The sequence below is a fragment of the Adelges cooleyi genome, unplaced genomic scaffold (genome assembly GCF_023614345.1).
Source record: "Adelges cooleyi isolate 19-005CV unplaced genomic scaffold, UGA_ACOO_1.1 ACOO_flye_CR_arks_rails_tigmint_CR_PRNA_21, whole genome shotgun sequence".
Taxonomy (NCBI): Eukaryota; Metazoa; Arthropoda; class Insecta; order Hemiptera; family Adelgidae; genus Adelges; species Adelges cooleyi.
The window spans coordinates 9,750,540-9,778,176 of record NW_026095871.1 but is presented as its reverse complement, the minus strand read 5'-3'; the positions used below and the strand labels follow the sequence as shown (position 1 = coordinate 9,778,176).

At 33.9% G+C, this 27,637-nt stretch overlaps 4 protein-coding genes across 6 annotated transcripts in view; 1 reads left to right on the top strand and 3 right to left on the bottom strand.

The window, feature by feature from the left end:
• Positions 1–7,468, top strand: part of LOC126834255 (zinc finger protein GLI2) — a 28,106-nt gene extending 20,638 nt beyond the window's left edge. For 2 of the 3 annotated variants that reach the window (XM_050566039.1, XM_050566041.1), the window contains exons 2-12: positions 2,930–3,099; positions 3,234–3,613; positions 3,701–3,916; positions 4,006–4,155; positions 4,266–4,430; positions 4,675–4,938; positions 5,006–5,149; positions 5,259–5,546; positions 5,631–5,738; positions 5,829–6,017; positions 6,121–7,467. In XM_050566039.1, the coding sequence (XP_050421996.1) occupies positions 2,930–3,099; positions 3,234–3,613; positions 3,701–3,916; positions 4,006–4,155; positions 4,266–4,430; positions 4,675–4,938; positions 5,006–5,149; positions 5,259–5,546; positions 5,631–5,738; positions 5,829–6,017; positions 6,121–7,167 (3,121 nt within the window). In that variant the 3' untranslated portion in view covers positions 7,168–7,467. Of the gene's footprint in view, positions 1–2,929; positions 3,100–3,233; positions 3,614–3,700; positions 3,917–4,005; positions 4,156–4,265; positions 4,431–4,674; positions 4,939–5,005; positions 5,150–5,258; positions 5,547–5,630; positions 5,739–5,828; positions 6,018–6,120 lie in introns of all 3 variants that reach the window. The other variant, XM_050566038.1, reaches the window with a different exon arrangement.
• A 2,118-nt stretch (positions 7,469–9,586) lies between these two features.
• LOC126834598 (keratin-associated protein 6-2-like) lies at positions 9,587–12,232 on the bottom strand. The gene is made up of 3 exons (XM_050566644.1): positions 11,678–12,232; positions 10,764–10,857; positions 9,587–9,993 (listed from the first exon to the last, which is right to left on the bottom strand). The coding sequence occupies exons 1-3, from the start codon at positions 11,702–11,704 to the stop codon at positions 9,863–9,865; spliced, it is 252 nt and encodes an 83-aa protein (XP_050422601.1). The 5' UTR covers positions 11,705–12,232; the 3' UTR covers positions 9,587–9,862.
• Positions 12,233–14,298: 2,066 nt separating this feature from the next.
• Positions 14,299–16,707, bottom strand: LOC126834519 (keratin-associated protein 19-2-like). Its single transcript, XM_050566495.1, has 3 exons — positions 16,566–16,707; positions 14,642–14,942; positions 14,299–14,582 (listed from the first exon to the last, which is right to left on the bottom strand). The coding sequence occupies exons 1-3, from the start codon at positions 16,590–16,592 to the stop codon at positions 14,503–14,505; spliced, it is 408 nt and encodes a 135-aa protein (XP_050422452.1). The 5' UTR covers positions 16,593–16,707; the 3' UTR covers positions 14,299–14,502.
• Positions 16,708–23,365: 6,658 nt separating this feature from the next.
• On the bottom strand, positions 23,366–27,220 carry LOC126834773 (uncharacterized). The gene is made up of 2 exons (XM_050566938.1): positions 26,973–27,220; positions 23,366–24,192 (listed from the first exon to the last, which is right to left on the bottom strand). Exons 1-2 carry the CDS (start codon positions 26,982–26,984, stop codon positions 23,593–23,595), a joined length of 612 nt encoding a protein of 203 aa, XP_050422895.1. The 5' UTR covers positions 26,985–27,220; the 3' UTR covers positions 23,366–23,592.
• Between the last annotated feature and the right edge of the window lie 417 nt (positions 27,221–27,637).

Genomic DNA, 27,637 nt, shown 5'->3' with positions numbered 1-27,637 from the left:
TAGGATGCAAACAAATTATTTATATATACATATAAATATATTTAAAAAAAAAATTCGAAATGTCGTTCTGCTCGTTCGTTTCATCGGTCGGTCGAAACTTGGCAACGAGAAACACAGTCGTTCGACAAACACCGTCATCTCGTCATAAATACAATACGAATTCACGTCCTCTCGACGAAGATATAATTATATAATATATATGACACGGGATACCTACGCTGCCGACATTGTGTGAAAAGGAACACATCGACAATATAAAATATTGCGTATTGAACGGTGCACCTGATACATGTTGCTTTTTTCGGAGTAATTCGTACAGGGTGTATATTTTCCCCAACATTGTACCCCGGGGTTTCGGGACGGCGTGAGTGTGTATTTTATGTGCGCGCCCCGAGAACAAGACGTCGTATCTCAATACACACACACACACACACACACACCGTACCAGCAGGGTGGAAGAGGGGAACAAAAAAAAATAATAATATATATATATATATTAACAGAAAAGGATAGCGACAATTCAAAATTCAACGTGTCCTGCTGTTCGGTTCTGAGAAATTCACGGTCAGTCGCATTCCACCGCCGCAGTTTTATCACACCGAAATGATGGTTATCTGTAAAAAAAAAATCGAACATATGCGCCCCGACCTTGCGTTTAACTAAATTTGTATTTTATTTATTTTTTTTTTTTTGGCCATGATCCTTTCTGCAATAACACGCCGTTGATGAACGCGTCCTGGAATTAATACTCGACACCGAATTTATGGTCAAGCGCAGAACGGATAAAATATGTTAACGGCGACAGGAGTGGATTTATAATAATCATTATCATGGGCGGAGATCGGGAAGGGGGGCTTAAAGACCTTAAAACTTAAAAATAGAGCTACATTAATTTTTTATTACAACAAATCTCTCACTAAAAACTAAATGTAGGTATACTGAAAAGCACTAATTTTAAGTTTTAAGGTTTTCCAAGCCCGCCAATGATCATTATTGCGAGCGACTCGTGTTCGGATAATGATGCAACAGAGTTAATGAACGCGTGCAAAACGTTTGAACCGGTCACGAACCCGTCACGCAGTGCCTAAGGACTTTTATAATAATTGAAAGGTTAAACATAAGGCGTCTGTCGAGCGATTACCATTTTCATGTAAATAATAATACATAGTACCTCGACGCTGCACAATGGAAATGTCGCCGGTTTTTTTTAAGAACTGTGTACTTGCACGCGCCAATTATTTTCGAGTAGGTAGAATATTATGTGTTCTCGGCCTGGCCAATGTCGCCCCAACCGAAAGGTGATGTGTTCATAAGAAAACATGCTTCGATACAGATACAGAGATACGGCGAGGTTTCTCGCTAATTAATTCAGACCGGTCGGGCACGGCGACAGTCGTTAAGCCGGCAATGTAGTGCGACGACGGCCAAGACACGGCGGAATAGGCGAGAAAATAAATAAAATATCATCGTACGACCAAAACGGTGTCCCGGAAATAGTTCACAGGATGCCAATTGTATGTCTGCGTGTGTTGTTAGTCAGTTAGTGTATGTGTTCTTCTAAGACACGCCGCCGCCGCCGACATCTGAAAATAGTGTCGTAAATCAACAGTTCTCTCGCTTCACCGGTATAGTACTGTGGTGTACTGTGCACATGGCCTATCGTCGTTAAAATAAAAACTCTCTTTTCAAAAAGGACAACAGCTAACTTGTCCAGGAATTTTTACAGCACGGCCGCCGCTGTCTGCTGGTATATGGTTACTACATACAGCAGCGCTTCTGCTCCTTCTCCTGATTTTGTTGGCCTATACGTTTCGTTTAGCGAGGAACACGTTTTTGATGTACAACAACTGTGCGCGTCCCCCGGTTCTTGTTTTTATTTTTATAAACCCAAGTGCCAGACACTGTGTGGTTCATGTCTTCTTCGTTTACAGCAGCAGCAGTAACAGCACAACATATTAATAATAATATCACAAGGTGTCCAGCGACAGCGGTCGTTCCGGTTGGCGCAGGATCGCGGTGCCCCATGGGAAAATTTCGCGTTCAAGGGATATCCTCCCCTTATTCGGCCTGGTTCGCGTGTTGGATACCGCAGAGTAGGGAGAAAAGGTTATATGGTTCAATGGAATAGCGCCACGGAGAACGGGAACGATGCCATTGAGTTTTGAGTAATGATGTACTTACGTCGTTTCAAGTCATTTTTCGTTTGCGCTTAAACACTGACAGGACACGTTAAAAAAAAAAAAAAATTCCTTATAGTTCGCTAAACATTTATTATTTAACATTAGCAGTGTCCATTATCGGGGCTACACCACGTATAAATCTCTCATTGATATTTCGTTACAAAGGATAATTAATTGTAAACAATAAATGCGTATTAAGTGCGTAACAAATAATGAGTACACAATCTTTAATAACTTCAGACACGAGTAAGCAGTTTGCACTTCAAAATAATAATGATAATTAATTATGGTATTCTACTGACAAGTTTATTGCGTGAATAGAAAACGTTTTTTTTTTTGTTTTGGCACATGGAGCGTAAAACGTTTTTTAAATCAAACATTTCTAGTTTGTTCATAATGGTCTTTTAGATATTATTATTATTATTATTTAACTGTAACCTTAGAAATTCATAATACGGGTACCTAAGTATGCGTCTTCCGTTCGAAAGCCTGGCCAACACGGTTTTTATTTTATCGACTACAACCCAATGGGTTTTTAAGTAATCGTCTACCGTGACTAGAAATTGTTATTACCTATGAATGGGATATCGCTTTTTTACGATCACGTGCTGTATATTATGATTTTATTTAGTAGGATGTGTTTAAATTCAAAGTCTGTTCAACAGTCGTCAGCGACGATTTTTATTTTAATACTTAATATACAATATATATAGTTGTTTATTAACCATGTGTGTTTCATTTGTTTGCAGCCTGGTCGGAAGCTGCGGTGTCGGCGGGTCAGGTGACTTGATATCGAGGCGGGGGGCGGGTGGCGTTTTACCGCCACATCATCCGCACCCCCACCCCGCTGACTTCCCGCATCCACTTCGCTTCAACTGCATGGATATTTGCTCGTCATTCGCCACAGTCGGTTCCCTGAGTGAGTATCCAATAGTCCGAGGTCGGATTGTGCGGGCAAGTAGTGCAAAAATAAGACCGGCACAACCTGCACTACCCGCCAAACCAATCAAGTTGAGTGCTCTACTAACGTTTTTTTATGTGTCATGTGTTCAGGTTCGGGCTTGTGCAGTCCGCTGGCGCAGAGCTTTTCTCGGCAGGGCAAAAAGCGGGCACTGTCCGTTTCACCGTCGCCGGACTTGGAGCTCCATGGCCGAATCAGGTCTTCGCCGAGTGCGCTTTACTCGGCGGCCGCAGCATACGGAGCTTCCTGCTCGAGGAGCTCCAGTACGTCGGGATCTTACGGTCATCTAAACCCACTGGCGTTCACTATGCAACATCACCCGTCTGTGATATCGCCGCAAGTCCAACAGTTGCTGCGGTCAGCTAGCGGTCTTCACTTACCGTGGCATAACGCCACCTCGGTACCGTCGTCTGCTCATCATGCTTCGTACAATATACACATGTTACCAGTGCCATCGCAGGACGGTTCCCAAGTGAGTAGTTTTACATGTGTGTTTTACCCCACACGTGCATTGCAGTCAAATAAACAAAACCCTTTATTTACCTACGTGTTCGTTTAGACGTTGGCCAACGACATGTGTAAGATCAAGCATGAACGCTCAAAGTCAAAGCAGGGGTCGGCATCGAAAAAGTCGTCGCAAAAAATATCGGAAGACTCTAAGCAAAATTCGCCAGAGTCAATCTGTGACTTAAAAGGCGAACCGGATTTCATAGAAACCAACTGCCATTGGAAACACTGTAGTTTGGAGTTTCAGACCCAGGCTGTTCTAGTTCAGGTAAATGCAAAAATAATATAATATAATATTAAATACTGAAAATGTTTTTTTCTACACGAATCTAACTGTGATACATTGGTTGATTGCAGCACATAGTTAACGATCATATTCAGGCGAACAAAAAATCGTTTGTGTGCCAATGGCAAGATTGCTCCAGAGACGAGAAGCCGTTTAAAGCCCAATACATGCTTGTGGTTCACATGAGAAGACATACGGGGGAGAAGCCTCACAAATGCACGGTAATTAACTAACATTTATTACTTACTGAAAATAGTTCTTTCATAAATAATTTAAAAAAAAAGATTTCATCTATAAAAGAAAATAATTGTAATTGATTTTTATTGTTTAGTTTGAAAACTGCACAAAAGCTTACTCGAGGTTGGAAAACCTTAAAACTCATCTCAGATCTCATACAGGTGAAAAACCTTACACCTGTGAACACCCTGGCTGCAGTAAAGCTTTCAGCAATGCTTCGGACAGAGCAAAGCACCAAAACCGAACACACTCTAGTGAGGTAATTATAAGAAAATCAATTTTTTTATATCAAAGAAGCGTGTTATTAAATAATTCGAATACCTCAAATTATTTATGCTAAGATTACGGTATTAAATAATAGCAACAGTTAGTTTAAATTTGTTTTCGAAATACTGATAACATAATTAATTTGTGTATGCTATCAATTGGAAAAGTTATTGGGTGAGATTAGACTAGAGACAAAGTATTTGGACTATTCCTATAGTATGTTTATTTATTTCCAGAAACCTTACATCTGCAAGGCTCCGGGTTGTACCAAGCGATACACGGATCCTAGTTCCTTGCGAAAACACGTGAAGACCGTTCACGGGGCCGACTTTTATGCTCATAAACGGCACAAAGGCAATGGAGATAATAGTCGTGGAGGAGGCAGTGGCGGCGGAGGTGGCACAAGTGCTGGTGCTGATGATGCGTCGCCGTATAGAAGTGATGAAATGCCAATGAGTGCCAAAACTGTTAGTGTATCTAGTCCGAGCATTAAATCGGAGGTATGTATTTAAAAATATCCCTACAACTGTTATCTGTTAATAATAAACGTGCTTCTTTTGATCGCAGGAAACTAATTCTCCGGGTCAGCAACCCAGTCCTATGAGCGTCCCGTACAATAATAGGATGTTCCACGACGAGCCAATTAGCGATAGCAATCATAGTGCAGATGCCTTAGACGATAATTGGGTCGAAGACGGACAGGAAGCTGATGTGAGTATAAATATGAATACGACGTACGCATTTTATTAGACGTTACGGCTAGATTTGATTGTGTTGATTGGACTCAATTAATAATAACTCTGGGCTTATAATTCAATAGCTGTTCGACCTTATGCCGATGCAATCCGAAGTCGGAATGGTAACATCGGCGCCAATGGTACGAAGAATGCGCCGATATGTGCCGCACGCTGGACTGAAGCATGCAGTCAATGAGTTATCTCCAATGCCGGACTTGAGTCCCGGACATGGCGGGGGTTCAGGAATCCAAGAGCTGAACAAACGATTGACTGACATGAAAATGGCATCGAACCAAGATACTATACGAAGGGAAAGCACATTTAGTAATTACTGGAGCATGAAGTCTGATCATAGTCGCAGAAACAGTCAGGTATTTTAAAACTTCATTGGAAAAAAACCATTTAATATCGGTTATATTAAATATTTGACTTAACTAATTGTTCATAATTTACAGGTACCATCTGAACATCATAGGTTAAGCAACGCCTCATCTCTGTACGATCCAATTTCTGTGGATTATTCCCCTAGTCAAGCAAATACAGCTATTGGCCCCGATCTCGATGTAATTATTATTTACTTATATTGTATATAAAAAAAAATACTTCAACCGATTATTTAGAATTTCACTATTTCATTTGTTTAATCATTTTAGGCTTTTCCCGCAAGTGAAGAATGTAGGCAAATGCCAGAAAGTGCCAAGATGTCCAGACCGCAAACACACCAATCGCCCGCTGTGCATCATCCAAATTCCAATATTAACTTGGACGAGGTGGGCGAAGGCGAATCGCTGGAAAGCAAAATGGTATTACCAGACGATTTCGACGACGTCATTAAAGACATGGTAAGTTGCAGGACAAAAACATTTACACATTCGGATTACAATTTTTTTCACACTTTGATTTCGGATTAAGAATTTTAATGTATATATATTTTTTTATTTCCAGATAATTGGCGAAAAAATCGACAACTACGATCTCATCGACGAACTGACTGAATCCGCGTTGGAGAACATTCCTGCGTTGACGCCGCCCATAATCGCAGAAAATGCAAATTTGGGTAGTCCGCAAGTGCTGGCCAACCCAAGGCCCGTCCCGAATCCTCCGCCGCCCAACGATAGGCCCAAAGTGGCCAACAACAGTCATCGTAACATGCGCAGCAACAGTCTGCCGGTCAATTGGCAAGGGCAAGGACAAACTCAAGGCTTGCCCAGATCGACGTACCACCCGAATCAGTTCCAAAATCAAAGAGTTTATCAAACGAACGCGCCTCTGCAGCAGAACAACAACAACGGTGCCAACAACAACAACAACAACAACATCAACGCAGCGAATAACAACAACAACAACATAAACTGCGCCCCCGCCATGCAGCAGAGACAAAACGGCGGTCGATATTCGTACTCGTCCAACCAGGACTTTGCCAACTACAACCACAACTACGCGAATTTCAGACAGAACCACATGCAATATCAAATGAAAACCAACAGCCAGCAGCAGCACTACAGGAACAATCAGTTCCACGAACACAGCAACGGCGGTTACTACAACGGTCAAGACGCCTACCAGCGGAACAACAACGACGGTCAACAAGCCAATCCGAACGTGGCTCACGGCATGAACTACAACAACGGCGGTTACTACAACAACAGTGGCTGCAGCAACCAGCAGTGCAGTCAACAACAGCAATGCAGCAATCAACATTACTACAACAACGGTTACCCGAACAACAACGGCGGTAACAGCAAATTCGGCGGAACCTACTCCACCAGACCGAACAACATGAACCCGCAGGAACAACAGTACTATATGGACCTGGACAGGAAGCCGGAAAGCGAGGCGAGACCTATGGAAGCAACCCCCTCGTTCCCGTCGCCGGCTCAAGGATTCGACAGCAGCAACAACATGGTGTTGAAAGACATGTCCACTTCGCTGAGTTCGTTGTACGACGAGAACACGTTCTTCCAGATGTCGACCGTGTATTCGGAATCATGAGTTTTATATTATTATTTTTATTATTCTCGTGTGTAAATTAAAACTATAGTTACCACTCGGATTTAGTGTGCGTCGTGTCGATCGTTTCTTTTTTTTTTTGTATTTGTATAATATGCCAAGATCGTGTATGTAATAGTGTATAATGTCATTGAAAGATTGCATATTAAGTTTCAAAGACAAAATAGTTTAAAAGTTGAGAGCATTCTATTATTTTTCTTGTAAAAAAAAAAAAATTAAAACTTTACAGGAGTTGAAGAATAGTTTTTTTTTTGTATATTGAACGTGTTAAAATTTATAATTTTATTTATTTAAATATGTGTAAAAAAAATTTTTTTTGTTATAATGTGATCTTCATTTTAAGACTTTTATTTATTATTATTATTATTTGTTAAAATAAAATCATAATTTTCTGTATGTTTGATTTAAGATTGTGTCATTTTTTTTTTAATATAAAATTAAAACATGTTATAATTAAAATTATTTTATTTTTCTTAAGCAAATCCTTGGTAATTTAAATCAAATACTATGAACGGTTTATTTATTTAGGGATAATGTGCAGGTTAATTTCTTAGCTGTTTTGTAAAAAAAAAGAAAAAATACATCTGTATATACTGATATATTTTATGAAACACAACTGAAAGTGTTGCCCTTTTGCTATAGACTGCAATCTGATGACTGATCAATTTTAGAAATACTATAAAAATGTCATACTTGTATTCTTTACCAAAGTAATACATACGAAAACAAGATCAGTACAACAGTGCCGCATTTACCACCCCTTTCTCAGATATATTTTAGGTCGGCCATATTTAAGTGTAGCAAGAGTTGATGGGCAAATTTTAGTATAGCCTTTATAAAATAGCGTTTGAAATCTCTCATCGTAAATGTATATGTACGCTATTGTGTAAACTGCTGTCGAATATATGGACAGTCTCAGAAAAAACTAAGGCGTTATAAATATTAATTTAACCGAAGTAAACTGAAAAAAGTAATAGCCAATACACACAAACGGCTTTAGTATTTTTAACAAGATCTGGCGGTATAATGTTAAAACGCCGTCAGTGTGAAGAGAAAACCACTAGAGAGCGCTTTAATAAGTAGCTCTGAAACTTTTATGAACAAATTATTCGATTCTAATTTTTTTTTTAATTCTTATATTTTTTATCTTTATCATAGACATATAGCCGATAGATTAGATAAAATCACCAACCGGTATAATTAACCCCGTTAAACTGTATGTATTTTTAAAATATATCTAATCAACAACATTAAGATTATTAGCATAAGGTCGATACAACAAGGCGTAAGAATAATTATAAATAACATCTTATTTATAATCCCTCATCAGGGAGTTGTCCCCGTATGTGTACTTGTATGTGTTTATCAACCGAAAAGCTCGTCGAAAAGAAAATGTTAATTTGGCCATTATCCACAGTATTTCAAATTACTATGGTTTAATAAGGTCCAACTGCCAGAACGATTTTCCCAAATCGGACACCTTAACTCTTAAGGGGCAAGCGGTTGGTTTTTAAGGAGTTTTGTATAGGCAATATTTAAGAAAAAAGTGGTTTTAATAAATTTCGACCATGTCAATTAATTTACCGGTTAATTTGTATAAGCTTCGTGGTATTATTTTTAATTTAAATCATTCTGTCTATGAGTAAAAGTCATTTTAGTTAATATAATAGTACATTTTTTGTCCATCGCACAAGCTGATCCGGTAAGTAATCTGAAAATAGATTTGGATTTGTCACGAAGTTTATCTGAGATCGGTCAGCGTAATTTTTTGATATCTTACTCCTAATATGTATTAAACACGTTTGAACATTATATAAAATTTCAAATTTTAAAATCAAAATTTGGAAAGGGTTAAAATAAAAAATTATAAAAAGTACCCTGACCGATCCTAAGTAAACTTCATGGCAAACTCAAATCTGTTTTTAGATTGCTTATCGGATCACTGGTTCGGCCTGCAATGGAATAAAAATGATGTTTTTTGACTGAAAACCTAACAGGCATGCAATCCCCTTAATGTTATATAAAATTCGACCTTCGGATTACTTTGCTTACTAAATTGAAAGTTCTATTTTTGACATTTAAATACAAACCACTTATGTACCGACTTCTTTACATTCGGACGCTGATATTTTCGATAAACAGTGAGATCAATATTATTTATGATACCTGTCATTTATGATTTCCTGTAATATTTGTATTATTATGTAAAATAAAAAATCAAGGATGCACATTCCATTCCACAAACTATGTTTACTAAACGCATTCAAATTAGTTTTTCTTGAAAGCAAAAAAACATAACACTGCAAGAAAGAAATATATTAATTTTAAGGAAATTATTTACTGAAAAATAATAAAAAAAAAAAAAAAAATAGTATAAGTATTTTTTTAATTGTTGTGATAATAATCTTACTAAATTATTAGCGGTACATACATATATCTGAAAAATGTTTTACACGAATAAAAGGTAACAAAGCATAATTTACAATATGTTTGTTATTTTGATGACTAAAAACACCAAATTAGAGGTCGATAGCATTATAACAAAAAGTAACATAATATATTGTAATGGGCAAATAATGTCTTCTGACAAGAAAGATACTTCATGACAATTATTAAGTAATTACTAATGTCTAAAAAACAAGCATAATACGTTGAACAATCATTTCATTTTTTGAGATTATCCATAGTAATTGTAACCTCCGCGACCGTGACCATAACCACGATGTCCGTGTCCATAACCGTGTCCATAACCGCGTCCATAACCACTGTTATATCCACCATAATATACTACAGGGTAACTGTAGTATCCTAAACAAATAAACATAACTATCAGTCATCAAATATAAAACAATTTTTAAATTCCCAAAAATAATAAATTCAAATAAAAAAAGTGTTTTTAGGGATAACTATATTTTTTAATTGTGTCCAACCAAAAGGAAACTAATTTTGAAAAAAAATAGGGAATATAATAACTCAAGTATCATAAAAAATACTTTTAATAAAAAATTCGTTTTCCTATTTTCCGCATGGCTTTTTGTCATACAATTCGAACTAAAAAAATTAATTACAAGCGATTTTCTTCAAAATCTGTGTATTGTATTATCCCAATATATTTTTAGAAATTTGCTTTCCCGTTTTTAAATGTTTAAATTGTTAGTTGATTTCTATTTCTATAGATGTATAGCATATTAAAATAATTATCTTCTAAATAAACACCTCAGAGTATTCCGAGTAAAACTACGTAAATCTTCCATCAACTTATATTATACAAAACAATGAAACTGTTCCCCTCTGTTATATTACACGTCTTGTTTTAAACTGAATGATCTGTTAACCCTTTCGTTCTTGGGATTTTTTTTTTTCGAAAAAAAATAACAACAATTTTTTTACGTATCGGACTGATATTGATTATCAATATAGCTCTGTCGATTTTTTTATCATTAATCTATACTAGAACTTGTGTTTAAAGACATTTTTGAAAATGATAGTACGTTGTTAATATTTTATTCGATTTTTAAAGTTAAATCCTCGTACGAGGATGTCAGTAGCGAAAAGGTCAATAAAACTATTCATCATACCTCTACCATAGCCAGATCTGTAACCACTTCCGTAACCTCCGTTAAATGCTGGATTAGCCCCAACGATAGCGAGTGAGATTGTTAAGACGACAAGCTGTAAAAAAAATATAAGTAAAATAAAATAAAAATAAAAGTAACATTAAAAAAAAAAAATATTATATTAAAAAATTACTGGAACTTATGCTGAATGTTAGCTTAAAAAATTAATCTTGGTTTAAAATCGGAAAACTATTATGAACAAATAAATAAAAAACAAATGTTTAAAATGCAAACAAATAAATGTTAATTTAATTATAGAAATTATTTGTTTTAAATTAAAATACTAATTAATTGTGGAATAATACAATTTATTTATATTTAATGTTCGAATACTTATCTTAAAACCAAAAAGCTAAATTCAAAATGTAAATATTTTGCACAGGTATATTAATATTGACCACCTTCTGACTGAGGGTGAGAGCGGCACTTAACGTCAGACCAGAGTAACGTTTGAATATTGAAAAACTCGAGATAATTTTTTTAACTTGTACTTAGATTCCAATAAAATAGTATCCAACAACATTTTGATTATAATTACAGTTTTTACATTATTATTGTTCGTTGGCTAAATGGCCGTTTAATTAAATTCAAATTTGGCATACGAAGTCAATCCAGAAATTGAGGGGGTCTCGGGTACAAAAAAAATATTACATAATTTAAATAAGGGCCTTGCCACAAGTAAAACCCCGACCAAATAACGAAATGTAAACTCCAAAAATAAACAAATTTTTCTAAAAAAAAAAATATATAATTACACAAATATATATACATTTTTTTTTTTTTTTTTGGAACAGTGATCCCCTATTAAAAACACTATCATTTTTCCTACGTTTGAAGATACCTGTCATGTTGAAATTAAAAAACAAGCACCTTACCAGTAAAATGTATTTGTTGAACGCCATTGTTCTGAACTATTTGGTAACTGCTGTTCTTCGGACTACACCTGGATGTGAATGAGGGAAAATCGATGAGCACGCAAGAATTTACACAGACACAAGTGCAATTTATACTGTCACAGTTTTCCCGCCTATTGTCTTTCAACGCGCAATTTTTCGTCCTTGACATTGGCAATGGGTTTGGTTGGAAACCTGTTTTTGTTTTTAGGCGTTTTCCATTTTGGTCTTTCCGCCGAAGACCGTCTCACTGCAAATATTAGTCACCGCCAGTTGGTCGGGTGCGAATATCAACAATAATTGGCCTTAGGGTCAAAGATGTCTTGGGATTTTTCGGTTTTTTTTTTTAAAGTAAGTCACGTAGCTTACCTAAGCACGTAATAAATAATAATACAGCGAACTCGTCCCCGGTGTTTCCTGATTTTTCCACAACCGGTCGAGAACTGAGAACAGGAGATGGTATCTTAAATAAAAAAGCACCTATGGTCAATGTAATTTAGGGAAAACAACTGTTGAAAAACGTTTATTTTTTAAGTTATTTATTATGTTTTTTAAAGTAAGAATTTTTTAGCTTACGGTAAACACGACCGAATTAATTATTAATCGTATCCACGATCTTAAAAAATGTATTAGACGTTGTTTACAAAAAAATACGACACAACAGCTATTCCCATTTCAGACACAAAAAAACTCGTTTTAATAGTGTACATACATATATAATCGGAATGAGTTTTGTAATAACTATCAAGACCTGTTCAAATAATTACATTTGTCTCATGTTATCTAAACGGTTGGGGAACTTTGAAAAACCAATTAATAGTTAACAATCATAGGTGTCATATGAAAGTGCAATGGCAATGAGAAGACGGACAGGAATGAATTGACCGTTGTTGTATTTGTTGTATTGTGTTACTATTGCTTAACAACGGCACCTAATTTTGCAACTGCAGTTATCGACGAAAAGCCCTTAAAAGTTCATAAGAACATGCTACAAAATTGAATTACCATTGAAATGTTTGGCAGTAGAATTTAATATTGAAACTTTGGAATTCAGAAAGCAATTTAATGACTTGCGCTGGTTATATAATTTGTTAAAATCCAACGTTGACTGTCGCGAAATACTATCTTAACCAGTTTAAATAGACTAAAATAGAATAAATAAATAAATAGACTTAAATAGAATAAACCAGTTTAAATATCACGTTAAGATCTACTAACACATTCTGATTATATACTCCCACACACAAACGTACTTATTGTCTCATCGCGCCATTAAACCAAAAGCTCACGTTAGGTAACAAACTCAAATTTTTTTTTTCATTCTCTACCAGAGTTGAAAACTGCTTAAATAATAATTGTAATTTATAATATTATTATACACTCATTTGATTGATTATCCCTTTATTACTTCATGTATTATGTGACTACACCGACCTTACTGTGCAGGGGCGTATTTCTATATATTTTTTTTTGGGGGGGGGGACTGAGGCACTAACTCCTAATAAAAACTTGACAATATCAAACTTTTAAAACTCACGTCTCTTAGACCCATAGACAGACCAAACAAATTTCGGGAAAGGGGGCTGGAGCTCTGCCAACCACCCTCATAAATACGCCCCTGTTACTATGCTCCGTTCCACTATTTTGCCCAAACCCCATGTTTTCATATGTACATATTTTGTTAAAATAATTTTTTTACCACTTGACTGTTTTTTTCACGTAGACAGTCTTTAAATTAGATATGACAATAGAAAATTAAAAATGTTCAAGCAATATTAATGCGCAATGATTCGAACCGAAACGAAATTTTTTGAGTTATGTACACCTATAGAAGACATAAAAAACGTTTGGCAAACTCCATACTAAACGATCATTTTCAAATTGTTCGTTATAATTATGGGTCAATTAAAAAATATGCTGCCAGGACATGTTGTGCAATCAGTAAAAATGGTCAAAATTACACTTCTTTTTACACAGGTTTTAGCATCAGATAAAGAAAAACCACTGTGTATTATATCGTACAGACAAACTGCACAATAAACATAATTAATTTTGTATAATTATTGTTATATGCAGAGGATAGTATAAAAATAGTACGTATTTTCATCTTCCAATTATATTTTGACCTAAAACCGGTTAATCGAAGGTATCTAGTCTAGACAATAAATTCTAATGGCATATGTTGATGCTGAATTCAAGGGCAATACAATAATTTTGAAAGGTCATAAAATTTATGGTCCTATTTTTTTTGCACTACTGTAATGTTATGTGTAAACAACAAGGCAGACTGAACGATAAAAATGTCTGGACCGTTTATCTAAAAATCGGTCATACTGATTAATGACGAAACTTCCTACCGCTTCTTCTTAGAAACCCTGAGGCGTCTTACAGCGTCACACTTAAGCTGCAATCGTAATGAAATAATCCAAACAACTTATGCACGATATTATCTTATCGATATGTCCTAATAACAAACGCACACACTACTTATATTACCCATTATCAATATACATCAAGTAGAGCAAGTATTTTGTGTACCTACAAGTTATTATGCCAAATTTCCACTTCGTGTCTCGGTCTTTTATAATGAAATAAGATTATAATTAAAAAAAAAATTATATTTATCATTAATTTGTCGGTAATAGTCTTTAAACGAATAAATTAATACACAATACTGAAAAATAAATAAAAAATATACAAGTTTAGGTAAACATACCCAATATTTCTTTACAATATATAGGTATATACATAAATATATATACTTTACAAAATTGTGGTAAAAAAAAAACTATCGGTTCCGCCGATTATTAACGGTACAATCCGTAACCGCTCCGGTAACCGGAACCGTAACCACTGCTACCGTAGTTACCACCCGGGTAGCCGTATCCTGTAAAAGACAAACAAATTCAAAATTTTAAACAACCCTTGTCCCTTGTCTGCACTTACCTCCTGAGTAACCTTGGCCGTATCCGTATTCTTGTCTGTAACCGGACCCGTAGGCGCCTCTATAACCCGGTCCAAACCCGGATCCGTATCCAGGACCACCGTAACCACGTTCATGGCCTCTGTAACCGGGACCACCATAGCCGGGACCCCCGTAACCGGGACCACCGTAACCAGGTCCACCATAACCGGGACCGCCGTAGCCGTATCCACGTCCATAACCGCGACCTTCTCTACCGTAACCGCCATAGTAGCCTTGGGGCTCTGCTAAAGCCAGGGCCAAAGATACCATCAAAATCACACACTGAAAACCAGTTAAACATATTATTTTAACGACTATTCCAATACGATTATCATTATCATTACATTATTAAAACAATAAAATTTGTGTGGTTAAATAAACAAATAGCTTGTTCAGACCATACTTAACCTTGTGGAGTTAGGCCACCCTGATCGTCCACTAAATTTCTAGGTCCAAATAACATTATCTTCCTATCCAAAATACATACAGTTCTTTATCCTCTTTAGCACACATACAATTTTTTATTCAGACTATTCGCACTCATGTTTAACTAAATTTGTCTTATTTCTGACATAATATTTCTATTAGGTATCGTTTAGTTGTTTACATATTTTATAATGCTCAGCCCATCTCAGCCTATTCTCTATTAAATTTAGTTCGACTTACTTCTCCAGGATGATCAAGATCCAGTATTTTGTTTTCGATTTAATACAAAACAAATATATATGTACATATATTTTTGATGATTTAGAAATAAAAATAAATTATATAAATACTCTAATAAATAAGCCTAAATATTAAATATATTCAATTTAATTAAATGTAAACATAATTATTAAATTATATATTTTATAGTTATGTGTCAACCAGTTATTATATATATGGCTTAATTTTAATTTTTAAATTTCCAAATAATAGATTAAATAAAAAATGTATGAAATACATTTGTTGGAGGTATGTTAAAAGGATTATACTTTTTTAGCATTTATAATTAGAAAACTGTATTTAAAAAAGAGACATTATTTTTTTTTTGGGGGGGGGGGGGTTCATTCAACGAATATACATAATTCTATATTATTTCTATTAAAAATATTTATTTGTATATAATTTATTTTATACATTATATAATAAGTTAAATGCTTGTAAACACTAATCGTAACCCGTAGGTCAATGGACTTTTATTTGGGTATATTAAATATATTATACACAAACAAAAAGTGTATTTTAACTGTATATGAAACATAAATATTCGGGTATGACGAGAAGTTAAGTAGGTAAGGCGACAGTGAGTTAGTGTTCACTGTTTTTCTTTAGGGAGAGGCAATTTTCTTGAGGAAGACACTGCCATCCTACTCCGTAGCATAGTAGGAACCACCACAATTACCCAAAAATTCGGCCAAATAGGCGCAAGCCTTACAAAAGTATAAATCTAACAATAGTTAATATTAGCTATTATTGCTAATAATAATGTTCGGTACTCATTATTTTGATTTTTTTAAACGCCGAACAGTATTAGAGTGTAAATTTAAAAATGGTAAACAGCTTAAGCAACCCAAAGGGAGGTTTTCTGTTAAACTATAAGAAATTATTAATTTATTAATTATTAATATTAAATTCACAATTGATTTTGTTTGTTTTTCAACTTTTTTAATTCTAACCATTTTTAATCGCCTTGGTTCGTTTTTTACTTCGAACGGTTCGTGACTTTGGACAATGAAAATTTAAGTATATTTTATTATGGTCAAAAACACAATAATTTATATTGTATATCGTATATACTATACGATTAACCCCCCAAAAAAATATATATTTTAACCTTATAAACATGTTTTTTTCTTTCGGTAAAATATAAACGTTATTGCTTAATTTAACTAATTATATTATCTTTTAAAAATATCAACTTACCATAAAAATCAATTTGTTGACACCCATGTTTGTAGTAGCTTTTCGGAGTCGATGATGCCAACTAGTTCGTTCTTTGCAAGGTTCTACGAGACGAATGATTGAGAAACGCTAAAAACAACTTTTTTTTATTTACTCAGATCTAAGGGCAAGCATTTAAATACTATTTCTGTACGTTTGCGTTACTATCGGAAGTCTACTTGAACGGCCTTCACATTTTAGCCAAGGCCTGGCTCGTATAGTGCTTTTTAAACCTGTTCTTCGAACACCGCTGTACCGAAAATAAGAATAGGAATTTGGCGCAAAGTAATCTATAAGGTTAGCAAAATCTGCAATAAAATAAATATACCCACATAATCATATGTAACGCGAAAATGCGCGTGGGAACTCGTTAAATTTGAATATTACAATATTGGTTGGACTTTTATTATATATGAGAAATTAATTACCGCGTTTTTTTAAAATGAAATCAATATTAAGAGTGCACACTAATCCCGTTAAGAAAAATCATAATTACAATATTTAGAAAGAGCAAAACCCTCTCAGTAGTAATTCTAACGATACGTCAACTACATACCAAATGATGTCTATCGACCGAAATACATTACCATTAGTTTAGGATATTTACACAGCACGGGAGTGATTTAAACTCTCGTTTCAAGTTTTATTTTGCTTAACACAAAAATTTGGTGTCAATGAACGGTTATGTCTTATAACCAAACGTAAATAACGTATTTACTTATTATTTTCCTAATGTATTGTCGTTGTATTTGTATTTCATTTTTTAATAGAAAAAATTAACATTCAAGTACCTAATTAAAATATCTTGTATAATATAAACTATAAAAAAGAGCACGTGTTTTGCTATTCGATCAAGTGCCTAAATAGATTAGCATACAATTATTTGTAAAAAAATGTATTATTCAACTTGAAGACGATCTAAATTACTACATTAACCTGTGTTGACCTATGTTGCAATACCTATTAAGTAGGTTTTTTTTAAAAATGTGATAATAAATAAAATAATTAAACGTGGCACCGACATAGCTACTTAATACCATTGATTACAGATAATAGTTATGTTTTGCAATGTGTTTTCCGCGTGCAATAGCCTATGACTCATCATGGGTTTTTCTAAATTTTTTTTTTTCTTATAGAAAATAATGTACCGACAATTTATTATTCAAACTACTCGAAACTTTTAAAAACGATTTCTTTGGTAGTTCAACAATAATTATTATGATCGTTTTAGAACATTTATGGGATTTCTGTACAAATGATCTATCTCTGTCTAACGCAGTGAATCTATTAGGTATATGATGTTGTAGGTAGGAATTATCTTGTACATATTACACTATTTTACTTTTGCCATATTAATAATAGTAGTAAACTTGTTGATAATAATTAAATTGAACTGAAAATTAAGACCTGTCCTACAAATGACTGTATGTATTGGTTTGGTCAATTATCTCATTTTTTCTTGCATAATATTTTCATCGTATGTCAAAACAGATTATAAGCAAATCGGCTTTATTCGTATTCAACGAAAAACATACAGAAATTTACATTTCAAGGTCTAGATCATCAACATTAATAACATATAACTTGGATTCCCATTGCTCAGTGTATTAAATATACACGTGATATACTATGAAGTAAATTTACGATTTTAATTATATCCAGTTTATAGTAAACAGTATTAAGTAACAAGAATTTATAATAAGTCGACGATTAATAACACATGTAATACACCCCAAACATCTACATTTTCTTGGCGTATCTACATGAAATAATATTATTATTAACACAATGAAAAGCAAATAAGAATATTTATATTATTTTTAACACTAGCTGAGACGACCATGAACTGTTGTTTTTTTTACACATACATTATATTATTTGGCTTTGTTTACTATGTTTATATTGGCCTACAGTTTTTTTTTATATTGCTCTTATATAGAACGTGCATATTTGATGTCTGTTTTAATTACATACTACAATACTCGGTAATTATCTTATTGCATCAAATTAAGAGTACATAGCATTCAAGTGTTTTTAGCGCTGAAGATGGCAACATGACCGCCGAAATATGGATTTAATTTATAATTAATATGTTTTTCTTCATAGTCGATAGGTATTGATTATTATATAGAATTTCCTTTTGTCAACTTGTTAATAATACATTTTTTCGAACTATAACTGGAAATATAATAATACAGTTTAATGAATAATCCAAGAAATAATATATTTGTCACTGGGCAGTGGATAATAATTGCCAAATTTGAGTTTTGATAGTTGAAGTGCAATCGATTCGTATAGATGTCTTCGGGTTATGGTAGGTTTTTTGAACCTTGATTGTACAAATAAACACACATATATATTTAGAAATAAAGCAATAAACATGTAGGCACATACCCACTCAAATTCCAGTAGAGGTGTACTCAAAAAAACCCACAGACCAGGAAGTGGTTTCATTGTCACGGAGTCAAATTGAAGGGAAATATTTTTATAATTTTCGTTGTTCCTGGTGTGTGTTTAATATAAATCAATAGCCTAAATAAAATATATAGCTGTTTAATATTATTATACATACTGCTGCATCTAGACATCTAGTCTCTACTGATCATTATAATAACATTTTAAAAATATATTATAACATATTATCTAGAGCAAACACAATCGAGATGGCTTTAGAATAAGAAAATAATAAGCATTAAATAATAAATGCAATCTAACGCATAGAAAACGTTAAAAGCACTATTAACATTCTAATGCGTTTAAATAAACGTAATTATTTGTTTTACGTATCACCTTGGTCAGTGTTAAATAAGACACCGTTGCTATGACAACGTATTTGTTCATAACTGTAATATAACAATGAGTAATGCCTCGATTTTTACAACATTCTTGAACAAAAAAAATCACTTTAAACCTATTTGCACTCCTAATACAATTAATTAATATTTCTTCTTATAAAAACACTTTCCTTACAAACATACCACACCAAGATGTACATGAAATTGGCTCCTCTACATTATTCTATCAATTCCAAATTAGTGTCAAACTTTTGTAAATTAATTGTAAATAATTGTAAATTGGTTTTCAGTAAATCATTTTTCCTACACGTTTTACCAAAATACTTTTTCGGGGGGCCAAATTCACAGAGCCCCCCGAGTTTAACGTATCGACTCCAAACTGGTGTCAACATTTTGTAAATTAATTGTAAAAAATTGTAAATCTGGTTTCAGAATTTTTAAATCATTTTTTCGGCTTTATAACCAAAATACTCTTTCTGGGGACCAAATTAACGGAGTCCCCCGTCGTACGTGAAGTTGCCCCCCCCCCCCCCCGATCAATTTGCTAATATTGAGCAACCTATTTGCAACTAATTTGAAAAAACTTGCAACTCACTCCTTAATACCGAAAAAATAAAATAAAATTTGGGGGCCACTTAGTAGGTTCCCTTCTAACATCTACTTTGAAGGTATGAAATGTCATTCTACAAAACCGTAAATCACTCGATATCTAAGAATTTTCTCTTTTTTTAGCATGGAACATGCTTTAGCCCTTGGCACCCTAGCCCAAAAACGACACTAACAAGATTATTGTTTATTTGCCAAGAACATATTATAATTCAGACTATATAATTGAAAATATATCATTTTTAAAATTTTAAAAATAAAAATTTTTTAATTGATTTTTAGCATTGTCCAAACTGTGGCCATACTCAATTTATTATTGATATTTGGTATGATAATTTAAAATTCTGTTAAAAATTGAAAGTGTTGAAATTCTTTTGTTAAAAATAATCACTTTTGAAAAGATTATTGGTATTTTCCAAGCAAGGTAATACCCAATTTTGACATGGATATGTCTTATAGCTGGGGGTCATTCTGACAATTTGTCCGTTACATACCTAACCGGCTTGACAAAGGTTTGGTTTAGGATTGACTTATGTTTAGTTTTGGCTTGTTTTAAGTTTGGTTTAGGCTTGATATAAGATTGGCTTAGGTTTTGCTTAGGCTCGGTTTAATTTGGGATTATGGACAGTTTATGGAGGAGATTATTGAGGAATATTTATTAATTATGGAGGGATAATGTAGGATGATCGTGGAAGGTTTATGGAGAAATATTTATGAATTATGGAGGATCATGGAGGGATAATGGAGGGATTATGGAGGAGTAGGGCGGAGGAAGGATATTGGAGGGATCATGGAGGGTTTGTGGAGGGTTTATGGAGGAGGACCATGGAGGAATATTTCTGAATTATGGAGGATTATGAAAAGATAATTGAGGGATTAAGGTTAGGTTCTCGTAATCTCTCCATGATCCTCCTTCATTATCCTTCCATACTCCTCCTCCTTAATCCCTCCATTATTCCTCCATGATCCTCCACAATTCAAAAATATTCCTCTATAAACCCTCCACGATACTCCTCCATTGTCCCTCCATAATCCTCCATAGTTCATTAATATTCCTCCATGATCCTCCTCCATAAACCCTCCACGACTCTCTTTCATAAACCCTCCTCCTCCGTAATCCCTCCAATATTTTCCTTCACCCTCCGCCTCCATAATCCTCCTTAAACTTCAACTTCAACATCAACATTAACTTCAGCTCCAACATCAACGTGTGTTTGTATGTGTGTGTTTGTTTATGTGTGTGTTGTACATGTTGTATTCACAACGTGCAAACTAGATTTGAACTAAAATTAATTCAATAATAATTTAAGAAGTCTTTTTTTTATGAATTTTTTTAAGCCAGATATTAAACACTAAAATATTAGCCAGAAACTTGATATGACTTTATATACTAGCCACCTTAGATCCACACACTTTGGCATTATTCGAACATTGTTGATTTTAACGACGCGACTGACTTACCGGAAAGCCGTGTGCCTACTAAGCGCATAGAAATCCATTTGGTAAGTTCCATTAACGATATTGCATCGTACCTTATTGACAAACGCGGATAACAAAAATTATTGTTTGTGTACACTCTAATGTCGATGATGATGGAACCACGCAGAGGCATTCGTTGATTGGGAAGCTCGTGCAATGGACACACAAGTTAATAATTGTATTTTATTTAAAAAAAAAAAAGTATCGACGTTGCTTTAAAGTATAACTTTCTGACTTTATACTTATTAAATATTTGATTTATCATTGATGAGAGAACGCTAAAGAATAAACAGAGTTTACCACATGACTTAAAAAAAATATTTCCCAAAAGATACTCTTTCCCCATTTCAATATGTTATTTTCCCAAATTAGCTTCTCTATTCGAAAAGTTTTTTTTTTATTCAAGTCAGTTTTTTAAACACGTTATAGTACACGCCTTCGAATTCCTGTATATGCAGAATAATGTACATACCCGTTGTAATTATATCTAACTAATATGAATTATGACCAACAGTTGGTAGCATACAAATTAGCTCAATACATAGGTCGGTACCGTATTTAGGATCTGTATGACGTGAGGTATGGGCCCAACTGACAGGTATAGAATACTCCCTTTATAATGAGAGTTTAGGTGCCCTCTACCGGAATGTCTAAAAAATTAACCAACCAGAAGCTATTCTCTAACTAAACCTCTAGAAAGAAAAACGTAAAGTTTATTATTGAATTGTAGACAACTTTACTATACAGTATTAGGCACTGTTTATGATCGGCGCTATAACAAAAGCTTCTATTAAACTCGTGTATTGAAAATACTACCATGTACCGACCACTTGTACCGTTTACCGCTTAATTTCTTTTGTAAGTAGCTGACATAACGTTACACTACTTGTCGATGCCATATATAATCAAGATTGTAAGGGGCTATGCATAGGCAATGGCTTACACATCACGAATATGCATATAAACGCCAATTAAAATGTGTTGTATATACGGCGTTACCCTATTATTTTCTTATTTACAAAATTTCAATTATCCTAATTCTTTTTTTCTCCACACGTCTGTATAGTCGTATTTATTAGAAATCGATTCTTTCCCTGTTTTTAAGGGATTTTGTATAGGCAATATTTAAGAAAAAAAGAGGTTTCAACAAATTTCGACCATGTCAATTCATTTTTCGTTTAATTTGTACTTGTAAACTTCAAGGTATTATTTTTAAATTAAATAATTTTTTTTATGAGTAAAAGCCATTTTGGTTTATTTTAGACCAAAAAACCAGACAAAATTTCGACTACATAGGATAGTCCAATTTCCAATCTGTAAAGGGATTGATTCTTTGGCTAGTTTACTATGTTATTCAGAAATCTGATTTTCATTTAGAATTTTAGTTTCCTGTAATAAAAGTAATTAAATTTTCATTTTTTTCAATTTTAAAACCCGATTTTTTTTATATAAAAAAATCAAAAATCTACATAACCTAGTAAAGTTGCCAAAGAACTTGTATGTCTTTAAATATTTTACAACTTATAATTCATCTTACCACAATTAAATTTATCGTATGGCTATCATACACAAATAAAATATGTAATAAGGGTTGCATTAGTGAAAATTCGTACTGGCTATAACTTATGTTACAAGCAACGAAACGTATTACACAATAATTAAACAATAGCAGCATAACTAAATTTATACTAAAGCAAACATTTTTAAAAACTTCAGTCTCCGTCGTGTATTGTTATTGAAAAATTAAAACTATCAAAATGCATTATTGCACTTGTATGTAACGGAGGAAATTTCTCATATATACCAATTATTGCTCTCCGATCGTCACAGATCGTATAGTGTATATTGTAAAAGTATCATTCAAATGTTTTCAAACAAATTAAAAATAATACGCATCTTACATAAATAAATAAAATAAAAGCACTATATATTATATGAATACATACATGAACGATGTTTGAATCGAGTTCGTCAAAAAGGACATTATACAAAATTAAATTAAATTAAAAATCACATGTATAATAATAATGAATTAATGAAATTGGATATTTTAGCGAGTTAAAATTATAATATCGCTATCTCTAGTGACTTGTCAATTGTTAATTAATTACACGAGGTTGTCATAACTATTAGTAGCCGCCGTGGTGACCGTGTTGTTGATGGTGACCACCATGAGACGAGCTGCCGGAAATACCGCTGCTGCCGGTTTGTCCCTCGCGGTTTTTGTGAACGGAAGTGAATCCGGAATTCTCTTCAACCACAGTTCCTCGCACGCCTCCGGACTGTTGGCCATACTGGGAACCACCGTTGGCGAACCCACTGTTGCTACTTAATCCGCTGCTGCCCAACCCGCCGCTGCCCAATCCGCCACTGCCTAATCCGCCACTGTTGCCGCGGATACCGCTCTGTCCAATGCCGTTGAGTCCAGCTCCGTTACCGCGGATGCCGCTGTTGTATCCGTTCAGAGAGCTGCCCCCCTGGTTGAATCCAGACGCCCCCTGGGCCGTTGAACCGCCAGCACCGAACGACTCAACGCGCTTGTTGCTGTAACCCGATTCGACGTCCAAGTTGCTTTGGCCGGCGCCGAAGCTCGACTGTTGTTGGTTTTGCGACGAACCGAAGCCGCCGCCGGAATTGCTGTATCCGGATCCGCCCAACCCTTGGTGGCCTTGTTGATGATGTGGCTTGCCTATGGTTTGAGCGGCAATCGCCACCACCAAAATAATAGTCTGAAAAACGAAGCCGATGCAATTAATGTTTGCAGCCGTTTAAAAAAATATATATTTATATATAAAGCATTAATATTCGATTAAAAAAAAGTCTATCTATTTCTAGCTTAGCCCCCTCTCCTTGAATAAGAATGTTAAAGTTTAAAAAAAAATAAACTGAAGTGCAGAAAACAAGTCAGACTACAAATTACAAACATTTTCATAACAAAGTGTTGTCGGGCCAGCTCAAAAAATGAATTATGAATAATATTACAAATATACTGAATATAATATAATGATAAAAAATAGTAGACCTTATATCTCAATCCTTATTGTTTGTTGATTCAAAATGATTTACTTATGTAAACTGCTACAGTATATTATACATATTACTTTTTATTTAATTTTGCGCCAAATAAATCCCCAACAAAAACCTAACTGTGAAAAAAGGTCTACCCCAAGTTCTACCCCTGCCAAAAAGGTCAGCTTGCCATAGTAGTGATATCTACATTATGGCCATGTCTGCTCTTTCTTTAGTTCATAACCTCACTTCATTCCTACTTCCTATAGCAACGCTGTTTTTTATTTGTATTGCTTAACACTTAGCCATTTTCTGAACGCGACATAAAACAGATTTAGCCACAATGTATAGATATCACTACTTTGATAGGCGGACTTCTTTGGGAGGGAGTTTGAAACTTAGCCCTTTTTTCACAGTTAGGTTTTTTTTGGAGATTTATTTGGCGAAAAATTAAATAAACCTTTTCCTTAAACAATAAACCTTAAAGTGAATTCATTTGTGCTGGCTTCAGCGTCGTCTTGGCTTAATTCGAGTCATTAAAGGGATTATGTTAGATGATGAGTGAGTCAGCCAATCAGTCAGTAATAAAAATGCAAACTTCGAAATTTTCCTTGTTTGAAAAGGCTTATTATTAAGGGTCAAATTTTTACAGTGCCCTAAGTTTAATCTGTGTGTCAAATTTCAGAAGCCCATTATAAGAAGAAGCAGAGATATGAGTGTGCGAAAAACCAGGTGAATTGGTTCATGTAAAAATACACTGGCATTGCAGGAACTTGACCTTGCGCTCAGATTATGATTTATATAATATATTAAAATGGAAATAGGTGCCTAATTAGATCAATGTCCATCGTTGCTATTATAATATTATTATTATTGTTATTGTTGTTTATCAAGATTCAAAAAACATGAAAAATGAACGAATAGGCACTCGTACTGAAATAATTAATTTAATAATATGTTTTTGTTGGAAAATATTAACTGACATCATAAATGTATTATTCATATTGTGAATAACAAAAAAAACAATAGAGTAATTAATAATCCAATTATTTTATAGAAAAAAAATATTCCATAGTTGTGATTTAAGTAGTTTAGAAGTAAAAAAACAATAGGTATATCTTTAAAAACTAAAACTTTTCCATTATAATAAAAATTTTGATTTTAACGCTATTTTTATTTTATAACCAATAATAAAAATACTATTCGAAATAAGATAAAAAATTAAAATACAGAATTGTATACTGTCATATTTAATCCTAATCCTATAGTGCATGGTACTAATCGCTTCCCATATCCAGGTAGTTGTTATACTAGTTGCCTCCGTAATACCATCCGAATAGCCTTCGGGCTTGTGACTTATTTCAGGTTTATTGTTTTATAATGCATGTTAATGTTGTAAATTGTTTTAGTCCATTTCTATATTTGTAACTACATAAATACATAATGTAATACAAAACTTAATATCGAAATCCTTCAAGTTTCCCGTCACACTAAAATTCCTCGTCTGATCTGTTGTATCCGAATAGTTCATATAATGTATTAAACTTTTTGGAAAGAATGGTTACTGGTTCCCTAGTATCTCATAGCAGAAACATATTTTACCATATTAACCACTCATTTACCACTGAACCGAATGGAAAATCATTTAAACGTTTTTTAATAATCCTTAAAATCAAATTATTAACACATTAAATGGGTCGAAACCCATTATTGACACATTAATATTGTATTATACACATGGTAAATCCTCAATCAGCAAAAGATTAGATGTTTAAAAACTGCGCTCTTAGGTATTCCCTTTCTTGAAAGTTTACTTTGTTATTCTAATCTACATACCATAACCATTTTCGACATAATTTTTAAAACAAAAATGCACATAACAATGAAGTAAAAATGTGAAACTTGAAGTTTCAAGCGTAGTTAAAGACACATTTTGGATATCTACAAAATGGAAAATAAAAAGATAAATTTTAATTTTATTTTATATATTTTTTCTAAGGAGAAGTATTTCATTGTTTGGTATATTATATTTTTACAGAATAATCTACTTTAACGCTATTGCCTATAGGTAAGTTTTTTCGTTTTATTATTATTATTTTTTTTTTTAATAGGTATGAGTTAAATTAAACAAATATTTTAAAACTTGTTAATATTTAAAAGCTTAAGCAGTACACTTAATCACTAGCTTAAAAAACTCCGTTATAAATTATAACTTTTAATATTTTTATCCCACGTTACTTGTTCAATCGGTTTCTTTCAAGTGTCTGAAGTCAAGTTATCGTGATATATGCACCGAATTGGATAGTTAATCCTTGTCTATGAGTTAATCCGCGATCGAAAAATGTTTATTTATCGAATAAATAAACGTCGATAATAGTTATGCACAAACAAAAATAACTACGTTTAACAAATGATGCTTCGATTTGTACAAAGTCGCCCGGTTATTATTATTACTATTATTATTACACTAAAATATAATTTAAAAAAAAATAGTAATTACCAATTTGTTCATGATGTCTTGAGTGAATGTGTTAACGAATTGGCGATAAAAGTAAAAATTAATTGTTTCTTTGGCGATAGTCTTGGCGGTAACGGTTCAACTGCGACTGTAGACGTCTGATGGACGTTGGTCTTTTTATATATTTTTTTTTTCCGAAACACATGTACGATAAGCCGACGAGCGAGCGGTGGCGGGTGAAGAAATTTAACTTCCTACCAAAATCGTTTCGTGTACCCGGTGGTCGGACGATGACCGCCGGACTTGCGGGTTTTTTTTCGATTCTGTTATCTAGTCCGACGGCTTTTTGGCCGGCCAACAATCGCATAATTATTAATATTATTACACAATATTATAATACAAAATTTAACGATAACAACGTTGGATTCAAAGACGTTTGGCCTGGGTAAGTCGTCGAAATCCCCAAAGGTCGGCTCATCCGAGCTAGCTGGGAATAACAAGACAATAATATATTTTTATTTGCAATCGACGATTACGCGGACGTTATCTCCGACCGGACTTTAATCGCTCTGACCTCGAAAATACATCAGCAGGTAATGGGTGATGGACAAACAGTAGTGTTTGATAAATATTCGCTGTATTACACAAAACAATACCTAATCATTTCGAGTACCTACTATAATTAACCTATATTACCTCACGTGTTG

Excerpts from the sequence above, each read along its gene's own strand:
- LOC126834519 (XM_050566495.1), bottom strand. The coding sequence starts at position 16,592 with ATGGGTGTCAACAAATTGATTTTTATG. Across the intron at positions 14,943-16,565 it reads TCAACAAATTGATTTTTATG|TGTGTGATTTTGATGGTATC; the intron begins GTAAGTTGATAT and ends ACTGGTTTTCAG. Across the intron at positions 14,583-14,641 it reads CGGCCAAGGTTACTCAGGAG|GATACGGCTACCCGGGTGGT; the intron begins GTAAGTGCAGAC and ends TGTCTTTTACAG.
- LOC126834598 (XM_050566644.1), bottom strand. The coding sequence starts at position 11,704 with ATGGCGTTCAACAAATACATTTTACTG. Across the intron at positions 10,858-11,677 it reads TCAACAAATACATTTTACTG|CTTGTCGTCTTAACAATCTC; the intron begins GTAAGGTGCTTG and ends TTTTTTTTACAG. Across the intron at positions 9,994-10,763 it reads CAGATCTGGCTATGGTAGAG|GATACTACAGTTACCCTGTA; the intron begins GTATGATGAATA and ends TTATTTGTTTAG.